The sequence below is a fragment of the Suricata suricatta genome, chromosome 13 (assembly GCF_006229205.1).
Source record: "Suricata suricatta isolate VVHF042 chromosome 13, meerkat_22Aug2017_6uvM2_HiC, whole genome shotgun sequence".
In the NCBI taxonomy this organism is placed as follows: Eukaryota; Metazoa; Chordata; class Mammalia; order Carnivora; family Herpestidae; genus Suricata; species Suricata suricatta.
Genome location: NC_043712.1, coordinates 66601446 through 66621465, shown reverse-complemented (window position 1 = coordinate 66621465; position 20020 = coordinate 66601446). Strand labels below are relative to the sequence as shown.

Sequence of the window (20020 nt, the reverse complement as noted above, 5' to 3'; positions counted from 1 at the left end):
TTATGTTCTTTTTTATAACACTAAAATATTTAATTTTTTTGTTTTTGATTGTTTTGTGAAACAATAAAAAGTTTCATTTTTTAAAGAGCAGTTGCAGGTTCACAGCAAAATTGAGTGGAAAGGAGAAATCCCCCAATTCTTGCCTAGCCTCCCCTATGATCACCGCCTCCTAGCAGAGTGGTCCGTTTGTTGCAACTGATGAACCTACAGTGACACATTGTCACCCAAGATCTATAGTTTACATTAGGAATCACTCCTGGTGTTATAGATCTTATGAGTTTGGAGAAATACATAATGACATATATCCACCATGATAGTATCACATAGAGTCATTTCACTGCCCCTCAAATCCTCTGTGCTTTGCCCATCTATCCCGCCCTCTCCTCGTGGTAAGCACTGGTCTTTTTGCTGCCTTCACAGTCTTCCCTTTTCCTTTGTCATATATTTGGGATCATACAGTACATAGTCATTTCAGACTGCTTCTTTTAATGAGTAATGCATATTTAATGTTCCTCCATGTCTTTTCGTGGCTTGAGGGTTCATCATACCTTTTTAGTGCTGAAGCATATTCCATTTTCTGGATAAGCCACAGTTATTCATCTCTTTACCTGCTGAAGCACATCTTAATTGCCTCCAAGTTTTGGCAATTATGAATTAGTGTCACTATAAACTTCTCTGTGCAAGCTTTGTATGGACAGAAGTATTGTTTTCTCTCATTTTGTTGAATAACGAGGAAAGTGGACTCTTTCTTTCTTTCTTTCTTTCTTTCTTTCTTTCTTTCTTCCTTTTCTTTTCTTTTTTTTTTTTTTTTACAATATATTAAGTAGCATAGACTGTATTAATATGGATAGCACGATCCCAGTATAGGTGACCTGTGCATGCGGGTTATGTTCGCACTCAAAGGCCACCATTTAAGATGTTAGGTACTGATTTTTTTCCCTGGAATTATACAGGTCATTTTTTTTTGTCTTCCAAATTTTGCTGCAACAATTTCCCACATTTTCTACTTTAAACAAGTTATTCTTTTTATCATGAGAATAACTCCCTCCATTAAATGGCTTGACATTAGGCACCCAGAATTATCAAAAAAGGATGCTCTACATGAATAATCCGCTTGATTTTTAGCAACAGAAGGCTTTCTTCAAATGAGATTCTACCCAGAATTCAATATATAAAAGAAATAAATGTAGCCTTGCGATGGAGGGCCTCAGCCTGCTGTAAGCTTAGGTGTCACCAACGAACCCGAAGGGCATGATGGATAGTTTTAGAACCATATCTCAGAACTTTCCTCATCTGTCTCACTACTTTAAACTCGAGATGCTTTGGTTTAAGCCAGTGCTTTTTGCCTTGGGAAGGAGCTTGGCATCTGTAATAGTGAGCGTCTGAGAAACCTACGTACTCTCACTATCAGAAAACTCCGGGGACAGGTGTACAAACACAAAATCTCTTTGTTTGAGCATGTGTGTTTCCTTCACGACTCTGCCTCACACACTTTAATTACCATTTAATTCATTCCTCTGAGTGTCAGCTGAGCGCACGCTTTCTGTCCCCACAGCTGTCGTCCCGTTGCAAGGTGGTTACTATGGTAATAGAGTCACTCAGCCATCACCACCGTACCTGCTGGGTGTTTTGCGCAGCTCTACACCTTAGCGAATTGTTGTTTCCTGATGTGTTCTGCTTTTCATCAAAGTCGTCTTCAATCTAAGGGAAAAGCACAGATTGCAAAAAACAGTTTCAGAACCAAGAAACTCAGATTTTGAGGGATGGGACAGCAAAGAACAGGTGCTTAGATGAGTCAGCTGAAAAAAGAAAGGACCAGTGAATCTTGAGTTCATAAAGAAACAGAACAAATGATCTCTGTTCTATTCTGTTCTGATGGAAGGAATGGTGTGGTCCTACTTGAGGAAGATGGAAAAGAGAACCAAGTGCCTCCATCTAAGTCATATGACTTTATAAACAGGGAAGAGGCTAGAGTGCGTCACATACCACAGGCTTCCGGCTTAAAAATAAAGCAAAATGTAGACCAGGTAGTTTTCTTCTTAGATGTTGGATTTTTGAGATGCTAAAATGTGTTTTGCTTAGCTTAAAGCAATCTCTAGTAGTAATGAGAATCAGAACAATGCTTTCTTTTGTCAAGATGTCTTCATTTTACTTTATGGAGGTGAGGGGCTGGGCTCCTGGAGGAGTGTCCTTCCCTTGAGCTGCTGTTCTGAGATGCAGCAGACACCACCTGGCTCACTGCTCTTTTACCTGTTTTGAGGAGCTCCGATCTTCCTCCCATCTCATCCCAACTTGCCCTCATAAGGTAATTCATTCCAAGTAAGGAAACAAGATAGATAAACCATGTCAGGTAGGTCCCCATAGCTTTTCAGGAAATGTCCCCTGCTCGCCCTTTCAGCTGTGACCTTGTCTTTGAAGGAAGAACAAGTGTATACTTTGATATTAACTTTAGATCTCTGTCTAGCCCCACGGATCTATAAAAATTACAATTCCAACTCGTGTTGCACTTACCATCTATTAAAATACAAGCGTGTCTAAAATGTGGATCAAATCTAGCCTGCAGCGCACACATGATTTATGCATAAACGCTTTGTTGTCCTACTGCCCTTCTGGGTCACAGCTTCGTATCTTACTTTAGCGCGGTGCCTCCCACACATTGTTAGTGGTTGTTGCTAGCGATTAGTTGTTGAATGAACGAACCACAAAAGTTTTGATGTCGCGTTAGCTGGCATGGCAATGTAGTACCTCTGAGTATTTGGTAAAAAAATACAGTAGGAGGTGCTGTATATGGTATGCAAGGACGACAAATGTGCTGATTGCTGAAGCTGGCTGGCGGGCACGCAGGGACTCCTTTTACTATTCTCTTTCATGGATGCTGAAAATTTTTAAATAAAAATAAATAAATAAAGCTGAAAAGTTATGATGACGGTAAAACCTTGGTTTGCGAGCACAGTTTGTTCTGCAAACATGCTTGTAATCCGAAGCACTCATATATCAAAGCAAATTTCAAGAATCATTGGTTCACTTGTGATCATGTGACATTCGGTGTCATGTACTACTTGTATTGTGAGACATCACTCGTTCCTCAAGGTAAAATTGATTAGAAACGTTTGCTCCTCTTGTGAAACACCCACAAAACAAGTTACTCACCATCCAAGGTTTTCCTGTAAAGCCCAGCATGAGGTGGTGGAAATACAGGGCCCAGGTAGCAGAGGGTGCTGGTCCTCGGGGTTCCTAATGCCATTTGTGATGCTTTTCAGCCTCAGTCTATCCATCTATACCACTGATTCGATTTGGTGTTCTCATGATCCTTTCCTGATTCCTGACATTTTCTGGGACCTTCTTGGTAATTTCTGCTAATTCTTGATTATTCCTGCCACCTGGTGGCAGAATCTGAAACTTTTGGAACACAAGGAAGGGGCCTGCCTTTTTTTTTTTTCCTGTGTACGTTTTTTAAATTTATAATAGTTTATTGTCAAATTGGTTTCCATACAACACCCAGTGCTTCTCCACACAAGTGCCCCCCTCCATGACCATCACCCCTTACCCTCTTAAAGTTAATGAAAGAGGAAATGTGTGTGTGTGTGTGTGTGTGTGTGTGTGTGTGTGTGTTTGGGGGTGGGGCAGAGTAGGTGTAAGTGGTGAGAAGGGCGCCTGTGGATGGATTCTGTAAGGTGTAATGGGATTGTTTTACCCCTAGAGGAGTGTACGCTTTGGCTTTTTAACATTTTCAGGAAGAACAATGTCTCCCATTTGGGGATACCCAACAGAAATGATGAGGGTGTTTGGGTGTTGATTGGCACTGGAAAAATAATCCTTAACACATTGCTTTGCTTTGTTTTATTGCTTATTGTCAAATTGGAGTCATAGGGACTGAATGGGTGGCCCATAATTACTTCTGTTGTTTCTGACCATCTGCTTAGGAATTCAGATTACTAGATACATTAGTTTAGATTCCTAGATACCTTACTACACTGAACGACAATGAATGTTGTGTTCTAAACGCAAGCTTGTCACCCCACTGAATGGGTGACAGTGTTGTGGTGTTGTGTATGAGTATTTCTAAACAGCTTACAGCACACCTATTAATTTTCCTCCTTTGTGTTAGCTGCTGGGTGTACTCCATTCTGGCTTGAGATGCTCTGGGGAGCAGACCCTTGAGCCTGGGGTTCCATCCTGAACTTTCCATGCCTCTCCAACAACTACAGGTCCGTGGTGGGTGTTGCAGTGAGCACAGATGCACAGAGGTGTTTAAAATGATCATTTATTTATTCCTTTCAGTTTCTAACTTCTAAAACATGAGAAATCACTGCAACCATTTCCTCCCCATCTATTTGTAGTGTTTCCCTTCTATAGAATTACAGCTGAGCACGTAGCCACCCAAAAATGGCTACATTTCCACTTATAATTAATTCTGGCCAATGAAATATAAATAGATGTGGTGCCCTGAGTGGGGCCGCCCGGGAATGTGCCTTGAGAGCTGTCTGGCATGTGCTGCTTGTCTCTTACAGCGTTTTCTGCATCGTGCTCCTTGCGTGTGGATGGCCCCAGCTGGGCCCTGAACACGAACACGAGGGCCCCATCCTGGGGATGTTAGAACAGTGAGTGAGTTCAGGGCTCCGGAGTGTCTGAAAACCTGGAGTAGTGCTTCCACTCCAGCTCTGTCCTACCCACTTTCTGACTTTTATCTGCAGGAAACAAGCTTCTCCCTGGTTACTTTTGGTTTTGCTTCTATGTGGGCCTGGATTGATATAATACATGGTAGGTACACAACACAAGGTTAAACCCTCGAAAGTCCTGTGATCCTGTGGTCTCCATTTTTACAGATGAAGAAACTGAGACAAAGGTAAGGGCATTGCATGAGTCAGGCTAGAATGAAAGACAAGACATAACTAATGCTGTGAGGATGTGGAGAAAAAGAATCCTTGTGCACTGTTGGTGGGAGTGTAAACTGGTGTAGCCACTATGAAAAACTGTGTCGAAGTTCCTCAAAAAGTTAAAAGCAGAACTAGCCCAAGAGCTAGCAATTCCACTTCTGGATATTTATCTGAAGAGAACAAAAACACTAACTCAAAAAGATATATGCACCATTATGTTTACTGCAGCCTTATTTACGGTGGCCAAGATATGGAAGCAACCAAAGTGTCCATCAATAGACAAATGGATAAGGAAGACGTCAATTATATTTATAGCCAATGGAATATTATGCAACCATAAAAAGGATGAGATCATGCCATCTGGGACAACATGGATTGACCTAGAGGGTAGTATGCTAAGTGAGAGAAGTCAGAGAGAAAAGACAAACACTATGATTTCACTTATATGTGGACTCTAAAAAACAAAACAAATGAATAAGCAAACAACAAAAAAGCAGAACCAAACCCATAAATACAGAGAACAAACTGATGGTGGCCAGAGGGGAATGGGCTGGAGGGTTGGGGAAACGGGAGACACAGGCTTCCAGTTATGGAATGAGTAAGTCATGGCATCAAAGGTACAACATATAGTCGATGGCAGGATAATAGCATTGAATGGTGACAGATGGTAGTTACGTTTGTGAGCAAAGCATAATACAGCAACTTGTAGAATCACTATGTTGTATACCTGAAACTAATGTAACAGGCATCATTGTGTTAACATTGTATATACTCAAAAAAAAAAAGAAGAAGAAAGGAAAAGAAAAGACAAGACCAGGTATACTCGGCTGAGATGCTGAAAGATTTCTGAAGTTCTTGCATCCACTTTTAAACTGTGTTTAGGCTTTGGTGGTCATTTTTCAACCCAGGATAGTGGACCTCTCACCTATAGACTGGTTTTAGGTAGACGCTATCCTTGAATAGCACGCGTGGGCACTTCTGCACTTGTGGACGTGTCTGTCTCCATGATTGGTCTGACGCTTTTTCTTGCAACTGTATCTGTTCCACTTACTTGGTCTCTCCCTCCCACTGTTGGCCTGATTGCACAATATGGCTTCCATTTCTCAGTTTTTGTGGCTGGGGTTTGTCTCCTGCAGACTGAACATCACTGTGCAAAGGGAGACTTTCTCCAACCTTCTTTACAGAAGCTGCTCTGGCCTGGCATGCTCTGAATGCATGGCTGGCCTTGCCGAGGGAGCATGGCTGGGCTTGAGCCTGGGGCACTAACAGACAACCTTCTCCCTGGAGAGACTTCTGTCCTGAGCTTTGGTGCGACATAGATCATGTTGGTTTAGGACGGATGGGAATGGCTCATCAGGCAAATATGATGTTGATAAGGGCCCTGAGGAGTCACTAGGAAGACCTTTTTTTTTTTTTTAAGTGTATTTATTTATTTTGAGATGAGGGCGGGTGGGAGGAGCAGAGACAGAGGGACAGAGAATCCCGAGCAGGCTCTGCAGTTGTCAGCACGGAGCCCGACTCATGATCTGAGCTGAAATTGAGAGTTGGACGGTTAACTTACTGAGCCACTCAGATGCCCCACTATGAAGAGCTTTAGCTGGTTCTAGAGCTTGACACTTCACAGCAAGTTTTGTAAAGTGTTTGCGAAAATATCTTGGTTAGAAGGCTTTATACTATCAGAACAGATTTAGGTTGGTGATCAAGGTTGCTTATTTTATTATGTGTGTATATGTGTGTGCCTATCATCTATCTATCATCTATCATCAATCATCATCTATCTATCATCTATCTATCTATTGTCTATCTAGCCATCCATCCTTCTACCTATCTCCCCATCTCTGTACATCTTTAAAACAATCTTCCTAAGAAACAGTCAATGTGCTATTTTCTGAGAGTGATGCCTTCAATATTGCTATGGATTTCAAAGTCCCAAGGCCTGTGGCAAAAATGATGTCATTTGGGAAACTTGGAACTGTGTATGTCTGTAAAAATCTATATTATACCCATTGGACTTTAAGCTGAGAAACCGGATTCTTGGTCCCCTGTTCTCTGCTGAAGACCATGTGTGTAACACAATGGCAGGCACAGAAGGGCTTGGTGACTATTTTACGGTGTGAAGATATTCCTACAGGCTTCGTGACCTTAGTATAGGGCAACTATAATTGTGTCTCTTACAGCTAAGTAGAGACAAGATGGTATGGGACTACTTTCTCTACTTCTTCAAGAAGGTTACCGTATGTTCTACTATTCCATGCCTTTGATGCCTAACGGAAAGTGCCAGAAATACACCTCCAGTTTCTTTCTTTCTTTTTTTTTTTTTTTTTTGAGCTTCAAGTGACCGATTTAACTTTTCTGTCTTCATTTCTATGAACATGAAATAATGGAATGGGACTAGCTGGAGAAAGGGTTTCAAATAGTAACTTAAAATTCCAAAAGGCAACATAAATAGATCACAAAAGGCGGCTAACCATAAACCTGAAGACAACTGCTTTCAGGGATTTTGACAAATTATCTATATTCATTGGTGCTGCATTTTGATAAAAGGCTTGAGTTCCATTGTCATTTCTGGGTTCAGCTCCAAGCTTAATTTCTTGAAGCTGCATACACCATTGTATAGGAGTGTAACATTCACGACTTACCTAGTGCCAAATAGCAATTGACTTTTGTCAATTGACTTTTCTATTTGTTTCACAGTTGAGTTTGCTAACTACTTGCTTCTCTGGGGGCATTTATAGTCACTTTGCAATCTGTGGTTGAAATTTGGCATGTAAAAGTCAACATCTGTTTCATGAATCTGATCTCTTTGCATTGTTTGGGAATATAGTTCCACCTTTATGTTTTACATTTTAATATCTACAAATGTCAAACACTTAAAGGCCATTTGCTGTATAATGTTTCTTCTAAATTGCATGGGCTTTGCTTTGGAATGATTGCATTTTCAAAGGTGTAGTTCAGGAGCCTTTGATCTTTACTTATTGCACAACACGCGACCCTTTTGGCTCAGGTAGCCTCGTGCCTCAAGTCTCAGAATCCTTAATGTAGTCCATAGGCACTAGCTAGAACGTTCCTCCCTGAGACGTTCCTGTTTTTCTCGCCAGCCTGTGTGGGTTCATGGACTGCGTTAAGGAGCAGGAGGATGGTGAGAGGGAAATGCAGGCTCAGCCTGTGGTTCGCTGTCACACTTCCCTGGCACAATTGTCTGTCACTTCTGAGTGCTCTGAAGGGAACTTTAATTGGGGGCAAAGAGGCAGGACCACAGAACACTGATAACTCGTGATCTTTGTGAGCCAGCGGCAAACGGAACCCCATGTACAAAAAGTAGGGGAAAGCAGGGGTCTGTACCCAAATGAGAAAAATTAGGGGAAGGCTTATAATGATCAGATTTTACAAAAATAATTTAAGCCTGCAAGTACTCCTAGAAATGGCTTCCACAGTTTTCTTGGAGAAACTTCTAGGGGAGAAACTTCAGCCAAATAAAAGATTCATGAGAAATTATAGCTAAGAAGTGATAATATGTTTTGAATATATTTAATGAATTAAAACCTTAATCCAGGGATTAAGATTCCAGAACAAATTATATACATTTTAACCCCCCATAGTGTAGAAAAGGTACTCAGAACCCTTAGCTAAAGAAAAGAAAGTAGAAGATAAGGTGAGCAAGCCCATCTTCTTATCTTTTAATTTCTGAGAGCTATAGGAGATCATAAGCAGCAGTGTTTTAGAAAGGTAAATGCTAAAATATATATATTCTGCTAAAACCAAGTGGTAGAAGAGAAGGAAAAAATAACATAAATTAGAAAAATATACTACTTTTGTGATTGCTTATAACCTTAAGCTCGTTATAAAAGAAATCATTGAGACAACAAAAAGTACATCTTCAGAAGAAAACAAACAAAATAAAGAATACATAAACCATACAATGAAAAGATGTTTACAAAGCACAATGTAAGATATGATGAGAGGAACGAAGAACATATACACCCATCTGGCAGATCGATGGATGTGATTGAGTCAGGGGGGTAACGAGCACACACGACGGTACACAGACATCCTCTGATGACTGAGTTTTATGACGGTGCAAAAGAGACATGCATTTACTACAGTACAAAGAGTAAGTTGAACTTTAAATTTTGACCCCTTCTGGGGCTGGCAATATACAGTATGGTCCTCGCACGTGATGCTGGGCACAGCCGGGTCCGTCAGCCATGAGATCACTGGTTAGTATCAACCATCAGTTCTGTGTGCATTCATCCATTGTTTCTCACTTTCCAGTATTCAATGCATTATAGGAGATATTTAACTCTTATATAATAGGCTTCTTTTTAGGTGATTTTGCCCAACTGTGGGCTAACATAAGAGTTCTGAGTACATTTAAGGTAGGCTAAGCTATGATGTTTGGTAGATGAGGTGTATTAAGTGCATTATTGACATACAATATTTTCAACATACAATGGATTTACTGCGACATACTCCCATTGCAGGAGGCGGAGGATCTGTGTTGGAAATGACTCAGGGATTCAGAAAGATAAAACATGCAGTGGTCATGATTGTAATTGACCAAGACTGAATCCAGGATTTAAAAAAGCAGTTCATGTGTTCCAAAAGAAACAATAGATCAGAGTACCATCCCAAGCTCTCAGAAGCCTGGCATCTACAAATGGTGTAGATGAACGTGTAGGAAACCGAGGAGAAATATCTAGAAACACATTTAGAAAGAAGTCAACAGGACTTTTTCAGTCTATGATAGATCAAATGGGCAAAAGTAAGAATAAGGAAGAACAAGATGACAGTAAATAATATGAATCTGATCAATATCGGTTCAATTATATAGCTCCAGTAGAAAATACACTATGACCAAGACTGCTAGGTGTCCTAATATCTATCTTTCTCTATTTCCTTTAAATATAGGGCTCTGAATTTTAGCAGGGCACAAGATTTTGCAGAATAAAGGTACATTTCTAATCTCTCTGTGCCCCTGGTTGAATCTGCCACTTTGACTGAAGCTACATGCAGCTTCTGGGAAGTGTCCCGAAGCGGGACAGTTGACTCCAGCCTGTGGATTCCTTTCCGGGTGTTTTAAAATAAATAAAATTAAATGTCATATTAAAAATGAAATAATTTAATGTTTTAAAATTAATTTTTAAAAGTTTATTGCTGAGAAAGAGTGTGCAAGCAGGGGAGGGACAGAGAGGGAGGCACAGAATCTGAAGCAGACTCCAGGCTCTGAGCTGTCCACACAGAGCCTGATGTGGGGGCTCGAACTTGTGAACGCCCAACTTGTCGGATGCCCAACTGACTGAGCCACCCAGGCACTCCCCCTTTTTAAAAATTTTTAAAAAATATTTATTTATTTTTGAGAATGAGAGAGCATGAGTGGGGCAGGGACAGAGAGAGAGGGCAAAAATAATTTTATTGACATCTAGTTATTAAAATATTAAAATTAGTTTGTGATAGTGTATGTACATCTTTATCAACACTTTAAAAAGCAAGAAAAAAACCCCAACAAGGTCCCATGACAAGTTTGAATAACTGCTTTAGTTTCAATGTCATGGATGTAAATTATATTTGGAAATATTTGCAACAGATAGCAATTCTTTTTTTCCTACTTGTATATATTAACTCAGTGTAGTGAGGGTTCTTCTGCATCTTTCACATTCATTTCGAACAAGCAGTTCTGCCTCGTCCTGGTCTGTGTGTTGGAGCGCGCTCTTCCCTCTCAGGCCCATGTAGAAGGCTTCCCAACTCACCTTCCAGGTGATGGCTCTCTTAGTTATGAAGCAATCATAAATACATCTGGGAGAATATGGACCTTTATACGTTTTTGCACGTGGCTATCTTGGTTTTACTTCTGGGTCTGTCCATATGGTCGTTCAGAAAATCGACCAGTGGGGGAAATCAAATAATACCCAGGAATAAAGGCTTTAGCATCGTGTTCATACAGATTCTTGAAATAAGCAGCAAATGAATGATGTTTAAGTATCCTGCTTAATGGGGGCTGATGACCTAAGATTTTCTAAAGGTGGTCGTATTTTCTATCAAAATTCATTAGAGTCTCGGGTTATGTATAGAAGATGAAATGCAGATTAGCTTCCAATGTAATTCTGGTGTCAGAACAGACACCGTCATGTAGGCCAGACACTAGCGGTTGCTGCATGCAATGTCCACTGGGTGGCGCAACTGAAGGCTGTTAGATACAGGTACCATGAAGGCCTGGCCCCACTTGTTTCCGGCTGTAACAGAATTCTGGCTATAAAAGAATTTGTATGCTAAAACATGGTCTTAATTTTATATACTATAAATTTTTACTTCATGTATTGTCCAAGATGGTTGTATTTAATAAATTCAATCCTTGTCAAAAAGCATTCTGTGATCACTGGCCACATTTGGGACAAGGTGAGCACTAAAAAGTCAAAAAGATGAATAATGCCTGCAACTTACTTGTGTCAAAAAATAAGATGAACTGATGGGTAGATAGAGAGTAGATGAACAAATATATAAGAAAGCAGGTGTGGTAAAATATTAATCATGGAGTGTAGGTGGTGGATATACAGGTGTTTGCTATGAAATTACTTTAACTTTCCTGTATGTTTAAAAATCTTCATTATAAAATGTTACAAGAAGCCAAAAATGTTGGTAATTGATCATAAATTATGTAGTAAAAGAAAGAGAATGTTACTTAAGAGAAAGAAATATGATCAAAGGTAAACCTATTCTTTTCAGAAGAATGTCAGGGAAGGAATGTTGAAGAAATTAAAACGCTTATTTTGCAATTCCCTATATATTCAGGAAAGGGTCATCCACAAATGCTAAAACCATTGGGCAAAATGTGTTGGGGAACTGGATATTCACATAGCCTTGAATGTCACCCCCCGCCCCCCAGATTTCTTACTAATTAATAAAGAGGGAAACATGCCTTGGTAATAGAGTGGTATGCCCATCACCATCCTGACCAGCTCATCACCACAATATGGGAGTTAAATTTCTACAAATGCACTTACGTATATTTTTAATTTCTTTTTTACATGCAGTATTTCCAGAGCTGAAGCTAGCTAAAAGTCATGTAAAGATAGGACTGTACATTCTAAGACACCGCTGACCTCCTGCTCGGTTGTCTTTCCCTCTCATTGTAGCATTGATATTTGTGTTGATAATTTGTGTTTGGTAGTGTGTGATTTCAGCCTGGACAAGCTGTTCTTAGAGCAATAATATATCAATGCCTGGACTCTTTGCTTACTGGACCAGCGCTCTGCACTTCCCCACCCATTACCGTGCTTAACCCTTGCTTCTCTGGTATTTGCATCTCTATCGATTCATAGATAGGCATCCTTTCTCTTCCCACTAAAAACCATTCTTCCACCTGCACTTACTGGTTGCTATGGGCAATGTTTGTGTGCCCCTAAAATTCATCATGTTGAAATTCTAACCCCTAAAGACGATGATATTAGGAGATGATGCTTGTCGGGTCTGGGAGATGGGTGTTAAAGTCATGAGGGTGGAGCTTCATGAATGGGAGTAGTGCTCTTAGAGATGAGGCCCCACAGAGAACCCTGACCCCTTCTACCATAGGAGGACACAATGAGGAGGCATTGGTTATGAACTAGGAAGGAGGCCCTCACTAGAATGTGACCATGCCAGTGCCTTGATCTTGGACTTTTAGCATTCAGAACTGTGAGAAATAAATGTCTGTTGTTTATAAGCGACCTGCCTGTGGTGTTTTGTTACAGCAGCCCAGATAAAGGCACTAGTACCATTTTCTTGCCTCATCTGGTCTCCCACTCATTCCAATATGGCTTCCCTTCTTACCACTCCATGGAAATCATCCTTGCCAAAGTCATTGATGGTTTTCATGTCCTTAAATCCAGATTTCATCTCCACAATGGGCCACTTTCTCCTTAAAATACTCTTGTCCAAATTAAAATGTCTTGTCCGACACATTGCTAGTTTCCTCTTGTCACCCAGACTTCTCCATTTCCTGTACCATATTAACCTTTCTACTCAACCTTTAATGTTACACATAGTTCCTTGGGGCTCTGTCTTAGGCATTCTCATTTACTCCTCTAACAGATATTTTTGTGTTCCTACTACGGGCTAGACAACGTTTCCTATGCCGGTTGCTGGTGCCTGTTCTCAGGGAATTCAGAAGAAAGGCTGTCAGCCATAATGATAACACAATTAATTATCTTACTACAATCATGATAAAGACTTAAAAAAATTCAAGTCCTGCACCTTACAATGCTTTTACAAATGAGTAGAATGAACTTGGTTGTGTCTGAAATTCCAAAGATGTGTGAGGGAAACAAATGCTCTTACCACCAAAACATCTTCCTATAGTTGAGAAAAAAATTAAAGAAACAAAGATATAATCCCTTTGACTCTATTAATTGAAACTGAAATTCTTCTTATTCTCATTCCTTCTCTGATTTGTTTTCAACAGGCAAGTCTCCAGTCTGTCTAAAGGGATCAAAAGTGCTTATAGATTTTTTTTTAATGAAAAAGCATTTCATGCCAAAGCCTGAATCACCTTCAGGATGAAGCCTTATTTGCTTGGGCCTGACTTATTCTTGTGTTATTTTGGGAAGTCATGGTCACTTCCTTAGTATTAGTCTTATCTTATGCCAGATTATTTCATGCCACAACACTTAATAGTGAGGCATTAAAGAGGATACATGAGCCCTGGAAATTTGAATTTGCTTACATTTGGAAAAACATTGCTTCTTAGCGATTCCTAAAATCACCTTGGTTATCAAGCACCTTTTCCCAAAGAGCACTGGCTAAATAAATATACATTAATTATAAATATATGGGATAAACTTAGAGCCCATAAATTTTTTTTCTGGAGATGCAATACACTAAGTAAGATATGGATCATTATGAACCAAAGTATTTGAAAAGTAACTTTATAAAAGTCCTTTTGAAGAGACAAAAATGCTGGGAGCCAAGGTCTTTCAGTCTGGCGGGGAGCCAAGGAGCTTGAAGTTTCCATTTGACTGCCATTAAAACAATCCAAAGATGCCCATTGGCGTCTCCCATAGGTTTCCACCAGGAGATTCCAGTATTATCTATACGAAAAGGCAGGCTTCACAGATGGGTTTTAAATTTTGATTTGGCCGCTGCCCCAAAATAGCATCCCCAGCTAAATGGTTTGGTTAATGGTTACTGACACTTGAGAATTTGCTAGGTGCCAGTGCTTTCCACCAATCTCCCCATAAACCTTTGATGCAGGGTATTGGGACCTGTTTTTGGATGGGGAAGTAGATGCAGAAGTTAGATAACTTGCCTAAAAGGTAGGCCTGGCAGTCTGGCTTGGAAGCCTCAACTCTTCAACCAAAGAATTTGTGTTTTGCTCTCCTCATAAGATTCACTATGTGACTTTTAACCTTAGCATCTGTGCCCTGCTAATCCCCTCCCTCCCCAGGCTGGCTTTTCTCAGGAGCTCACCTCTCTCTTCCCTCTCCACTTCCTCCTTAAGAAGGGGCCTCTTGTTATCTTCAGCCAAAGTCAAAGTCACATGCAGTACAGTCAATTCTTGGACCATTATAGATCACCTCTTCTTCCACGTGTGCTCTCAAAATGCTTCCACTCTTACTTCTTTCTTCCCTCTTGTCTGACCTCAAGACCTCATGTTCTACAGGGGAACAAGGAAGTAGTCATGTGGGTCAACAGGAAGCCTAATGTTTGCTGGCTCCTAGAAATGTCTCTTGTTGGCTTTATGTGTGTCCTTGTCTCCTTCTCCCTTCCTTGCTGGATCCAACATACCATGTACCAAGACCTTTGCTCCCACCTGCTCTATCTGCATGGGTCTGGCCCTCAATTAAGTAATTTCTATTTCAAACCTTCCTGGCATGTTAGGCCAGTGCCCTTGAATCAACTTCCTCCTTGAAAATGTTTCTGAAGCAACGGACTCGGGTGTATGAGAAACTAAGACATAGTAATTTTAATTTGAAAAATAAAAACTCTTTAAAAGCTAAAATGTTGTCAGAAGTGATATAATCCAAAGGGAGGGACACGGAGAGGGAAGTAGGACACACTGGGGGACACCTGCACTTTATAGATCGTGCTCTTTGTACCGTGTTGTGTTCCCACAGCTGAGCAGGTGGAGGGAGAAAGGGCTGGAGGTCATAGGGAAGCAGGTATGCCTGTCTCGGCTCCTGTTTAACTATGACTGACACTTTCTGGTGGTGCAAAAAGCCTCATTGGACATTACTGGGTTGTGTTCTGACCACGTTTCATGGAAGAGTTTATACCATTACTTTGCTTACAACTCCTTATCATCTGTCTGGCTAGCTTATTCTAGAATGTTCCTGAATCCGCAGAGACTGGAAATTCAATTTTAAACCTAAAATTATCATTGGTTTTGGATTCTTGGGACCAAGAGTTTTAAATCAGTGAGGAGTCTTGAGGTGAATCAGAACTGGCCCTATTCTTTTCTGTTTCTCTTTACTACTTTTTCGGTCTCCCTGTACCTGCATCTCATACCTTCTCATCCAGGACCTTGATTTCTCCACAAAGTGCCATATGAAAAAAATTTTTTTTGACATGGTAGCTTGGGGAATTATTTGTGCCCTATTGGGTATTTTCCTTATGCCTAACACCCACTGAGTAGGTACTCACTATATATTTGTTGAATGACTGAATGAGTGCAAGCCCAGAAGGGTTCATTGAGAATATTTGGGAAATAGTCCCCACTTCTTCATCTAGATGAGACCACCTTCTTATGTCATGAATAGCACTTTTTATAATCTGTGTTGTGCTGATTTGTCATTACAGATTAGTTTTAACCAAATGGTAGCTATTTCCTGCTTTTTGCATAATCCCTGGCACAGTGTCAATACATTTTTATTGAATCAATAAATGTTGTGCCTTATGTCAAAGCGTTTCGGCTCTTGGAGGAAAAACAAGCAAAGGGTTGAACAGGCAGAACCAGGATACTGAAAGGAACATTGAGAAGTCTTCAGTTACATTTCCCTGTTTCTCAACCGAACATTCCTGGTAATCATCTACTTTGTTCCTGACCACCCACAAGAGTCCTTTAACCGTGTGACTCACAGTGTTTTCCCAAGAAACCTCTATCTTTGTTTACTTCCAGAAGACACAAGGCGTGCGTATCATATTTTCTTTTATTTTTTTAAACTTTTTTTTCCTTTCTAGGAAAAAGAAAGCACAAGTAGGCATGCCAAAGCTATAAGTGGCTTCTGGGTCAAATACCTTTGCCCACTTGTGGAGTAGAATTAAATGCCTCCAAATCCAGATCCCAACTTTGAGTGAAAAATCATACTACACTATGCCTAAATCTACAATTTGAAGACAGAGTTTCAAACTTCCATAGCATGATAGAAACTTGGGGTCCTGCTAACAATAATCTGTCTCTATAAAAGTCAAAATACTCCCCACTTTTGATTTTTTTTTCAGTTTGACACATGGCAGTTCAGCTAGCATCCAGGGCCAGCTTCTCATCAACATCAACAATGTCTAGATGAGATGGGTCAGTAGGTGCCACCACCTTCATTTTAAATTAAGACACGGTGAAAAAAATAAATTAATTCAGGGACTGTGGAAAAAACTAAATCTCTAAATCTTTCCCCTCTGAGATCTCATGGAAGTGCCTTGGGTTCTAGACATCTAAGCTGTTAGAAATGAGTCTAGGTATGATCTGATTTGAGGATAGAGGACAGAATTTTTTTTTAAACCTTCTTCACAAAGACAATTATTATCATATGTTTTCTGTGTTTTAATTCACAGGTGGGGGAGAAAAGCATCTACTTATTTGTAGCCAAGCTTGTCCTGAGTTAGTAGAAACCCACTCAGCCTCCTGGTGTGATTCATGTTGACCTCCCTCAGGGGATTAGAGAGAAACAACACTCTTCCTTTTTACTTTGCATAATTACCAGCATCCTTCTCTATTCAAATTATCTATGCCAAACATCCTTGCACTTATATGACCTCCCAAATTTTGACCTCCATTTAACAAACTCTTCAAACCCTACTGAACTACCAGGGAATTCATGGAGTAGGTCAGTTTTCTCTGTGTGTGTGCGCAGAGTAGAGACACATTTCTCCAGCTCTTGTAAGTGGGTCCCAACCAGCTGGCTTCAGAGTGAGCATGGGTTCTGTGGCTCTGAGGGCCACCTGTGGTACAATCAACATTTACTCACAGGCAGCAGGATACTTCATTTGGGATTCTAAGGAACATCCTTTAGTAAAACTATCCTTTCAAACATTGCCTGAATTTTCACCCTTAGAAATTCTGAGCTTTATTTGAACTCTCTTGCTTTCCTCTCTCTCTCTTCTCTGGATCCTTCTCCTTCCTTTGACTTTGGAAAAATCTTTTGGTTGTCCTATTCTAAAAAGACTTAACCCTAAATATGGACATTTGATAAATGTGGTATTTGTCAAGTTGGAAAAATATATATTTTTTAAAGTGACACTGATATAATTGGAGACCCATGTAGAAAAAACAAACTTTTTTTTTTTTGCTTTTAAAGATTTTATTTTTTAAGTAATCTCTATACCCAATGTGGGGCTTGAACTCATAACCCCAAGATCAAGAGTCACATGTTCTACTGACTTAGCCAGCCAGGCATCCCCCCTGCCCCCCCACCGCCGCAAACAAAACCTTGATGTCTACTTCACACCATACATAAAAACTAACTTCAGGGTGACTAGAGTCCTCAATGTAGAATGAAATAACAAACTTTTGTAAAGTATGGGAAAGTATCCTTATGATCTTGCAGAGTAGAAAAAGATGTCTGAAGCAGGATATATAAAACAGAAACACCTGGTAAATGGGATCCCAAATAATTAACTTTTGTGCATCTAAATATTAGTATATGTACTGCCAAAGCGAGCACATTGTGCATCTAAATATTAAAGAGAGTAAGAGAGTTTCAGTAGTCGAAGGCATTTGTAACCATATAAAGGCTTCTAATCAGAACATTTAAAGAACTCTTTCAAATCAGTAGAAAAAAGACAAAATCCAGTAAAGAAAATGGGCAAGAGACTTGAACAGGTATTTCATAAAGTTGGCATCTAGTGGCCAATAATATAGGAAAATTAAAATGAAATCTCAGTGTTACACTACTCATTATACGTCTTTCAGAATCACTGAAATTAAAAAGCCAAATAACTATTGGTGAGGCTTCAGAGTAACAGGAACTCACAGTCTGCGGATGGAAATATAAATTGATAAAACCACTTAGGGAAGCAATTTTGCCTTATTACTGAAGTTTAAAATATATATGCATTCCTAATAACCTAGCATTTCCACTCCTAAATATAACCCCAAATAAATTTGTTACATTTGCGCCACATGTTACATGCACAAATGTCCACCGACAGTAAAACAGACAAACTGCGTATTGTTTATGGAGAACACTGTGTATCAGTGAAATTGGATGAACTCCACTTACATGCAACACTGTGGCTGTGTCTCAGAAATACAAAACCGAGCAAAAGAAGTCAGTTACAAAAGGATTCATCTTGCCTAGTTCCATATACATGTTTTAAAATAAGTAAAGAATTTTCTTGTAATTTTCTATTTATATAAAGTTCAAAAACAGGCAAAAGCAGTGCTTGGGGATTCATAACTATAAGTTAAGGTATAAAGCAAAGCAGGATGTAATCACCATAACTTTGGGATCATTGTCACCCCTGTGGGGAGGGGCAGTTGTGACAGATGTGCAGGATTGGTGCTTTGGAGCCAAGGGATAGCAATGTCCTATTTCTTGAGCTGGATGGCACTTTATAATACACTGTCTATTTGGCTTTGTGTGTTTTTCTGCATGTTATATTTCACAATGAATGTTTTCAAAAATAAAAAAGCCCTCTGCCCACAGCCTCAGTCTTGCTGCCTCTGAGCCTCTCTCTTCCCTGCTCTGTTCTCCACCAAGGTAACTTCCTCTCTGACTTCATTTTCCCCAGTTTCCTAGCTCCCACTCACCACACAAACTGCCTCCATCCTACCACGGGTCACCAGTGACCTTCTGGTTGGCAAATCAAATGAACTTGTCTTTGTTGCTAACAAAGAACTTTGTAGTTTTTTCCCCTGGCTTCCCTCTCCAGGTGCGGCTCCCCTTTCTCTCCTTGTGGCCCTTTTGCTCCATCCTCTGACTGCTCTAACTTTCCACCTCCTGAAACACAGGCTTCCTGGGTTTCCCTCCTTCTGGTGTCATTCATGACGCTGGCTCATCCTTGTGCCAACAGTTCCCAAATTCATGGGGTTTTCTTCTAGACTCCAGGTGCATTTATGTCTGGAGTTTTCGGCCTCCTCTCCATTGTCATCTAGGGGTATGAAATCACCCTAATTTCAACCAACAGACCTCAACGTGAGCTCCTGGTCTTCCTTTCTCCAGCCCTATTTCTGGATTTCCAGTCTACATAAAGGAAATCACTTCTAAATTGAGATCTCAGGCTAGAAATGTTGACTCTCCTTAATCTGTCCCAGCACCAAGAATTACTATTATTTATGTTCACATTGCATGCTAGGCGCCTGCTATGGTCTGAATATGTCCCTTACCCACTCCCCTGCCCCCCACCCCTGCGCCCCACCAATTCCTGTTTGGAAAATCCAATGCACAGGGTGACAGTATTAGGTAGTGGGGACCTTGAGGTGATTAGGTCATGAGAGCAGAGCCCTCATGAATGGGATCAGTGCCCTTATAAAAGAGGGTCTAGAGATCTCCCTTGCACCTTCTGCCATGTGAGGACCCGGCAAGAAGATGGCTGCCCATGAGGAAGTGTGTCCTTGCCAGACACTGAATCTTCTGGTGTCACAATCTTGGACTTCCAGGCTCAAGAAGTATGAGCAATAAATTTCTGTTTATAGGCCACCCAGTCTGTGGTATTTTGTTATAGCAGCCTGAACGAACAGCAGTTTTTTAGAGCATGTATTACATAATAGTACATACTTTTTAAAAAACCATATATTAGCTCATTTAGTTCTCTCAACCCCAGAATGTGGTATTATTATCCTGCTTTAGAGAGGAAAAATGGAAATATTCATCGCCAGAGCCGCTCTTACCTCAGCCTGACTCAGTGCTGATTGCATGACCGAGGGAGCCTCCCACCAGTATCAGCACTTTTGTCCAGGGCTGGTTTCACCTCCTCTAAGCTACAATTTGATTATCATACCAATCTCCTAACTGGTG

At 40.4% G+C, this 20020-nt stretch overlaps 1 protein-coding gene across 1 annotated transcript in view; it reads right to left on the bottom strand.

Annotated features, from left to right (window-relative positions):
- Positions 1–20020, bottom strand: part of SLC28A3 (solute carrier family 28 member 3) — a 53850-nt gene that overhangs the window by 30640 nt on the left and 3190 nt on the right. The window contains exon 3 of the mRNA XM_029920384.1: positions 1618–1701. Coding sequence (XP_029776244.1) covers positions 1618–1701 — 84 coding nt within the window. The remainder of the gene's footprint in view (positions 1–1617; positions 1702–20020) is intronic.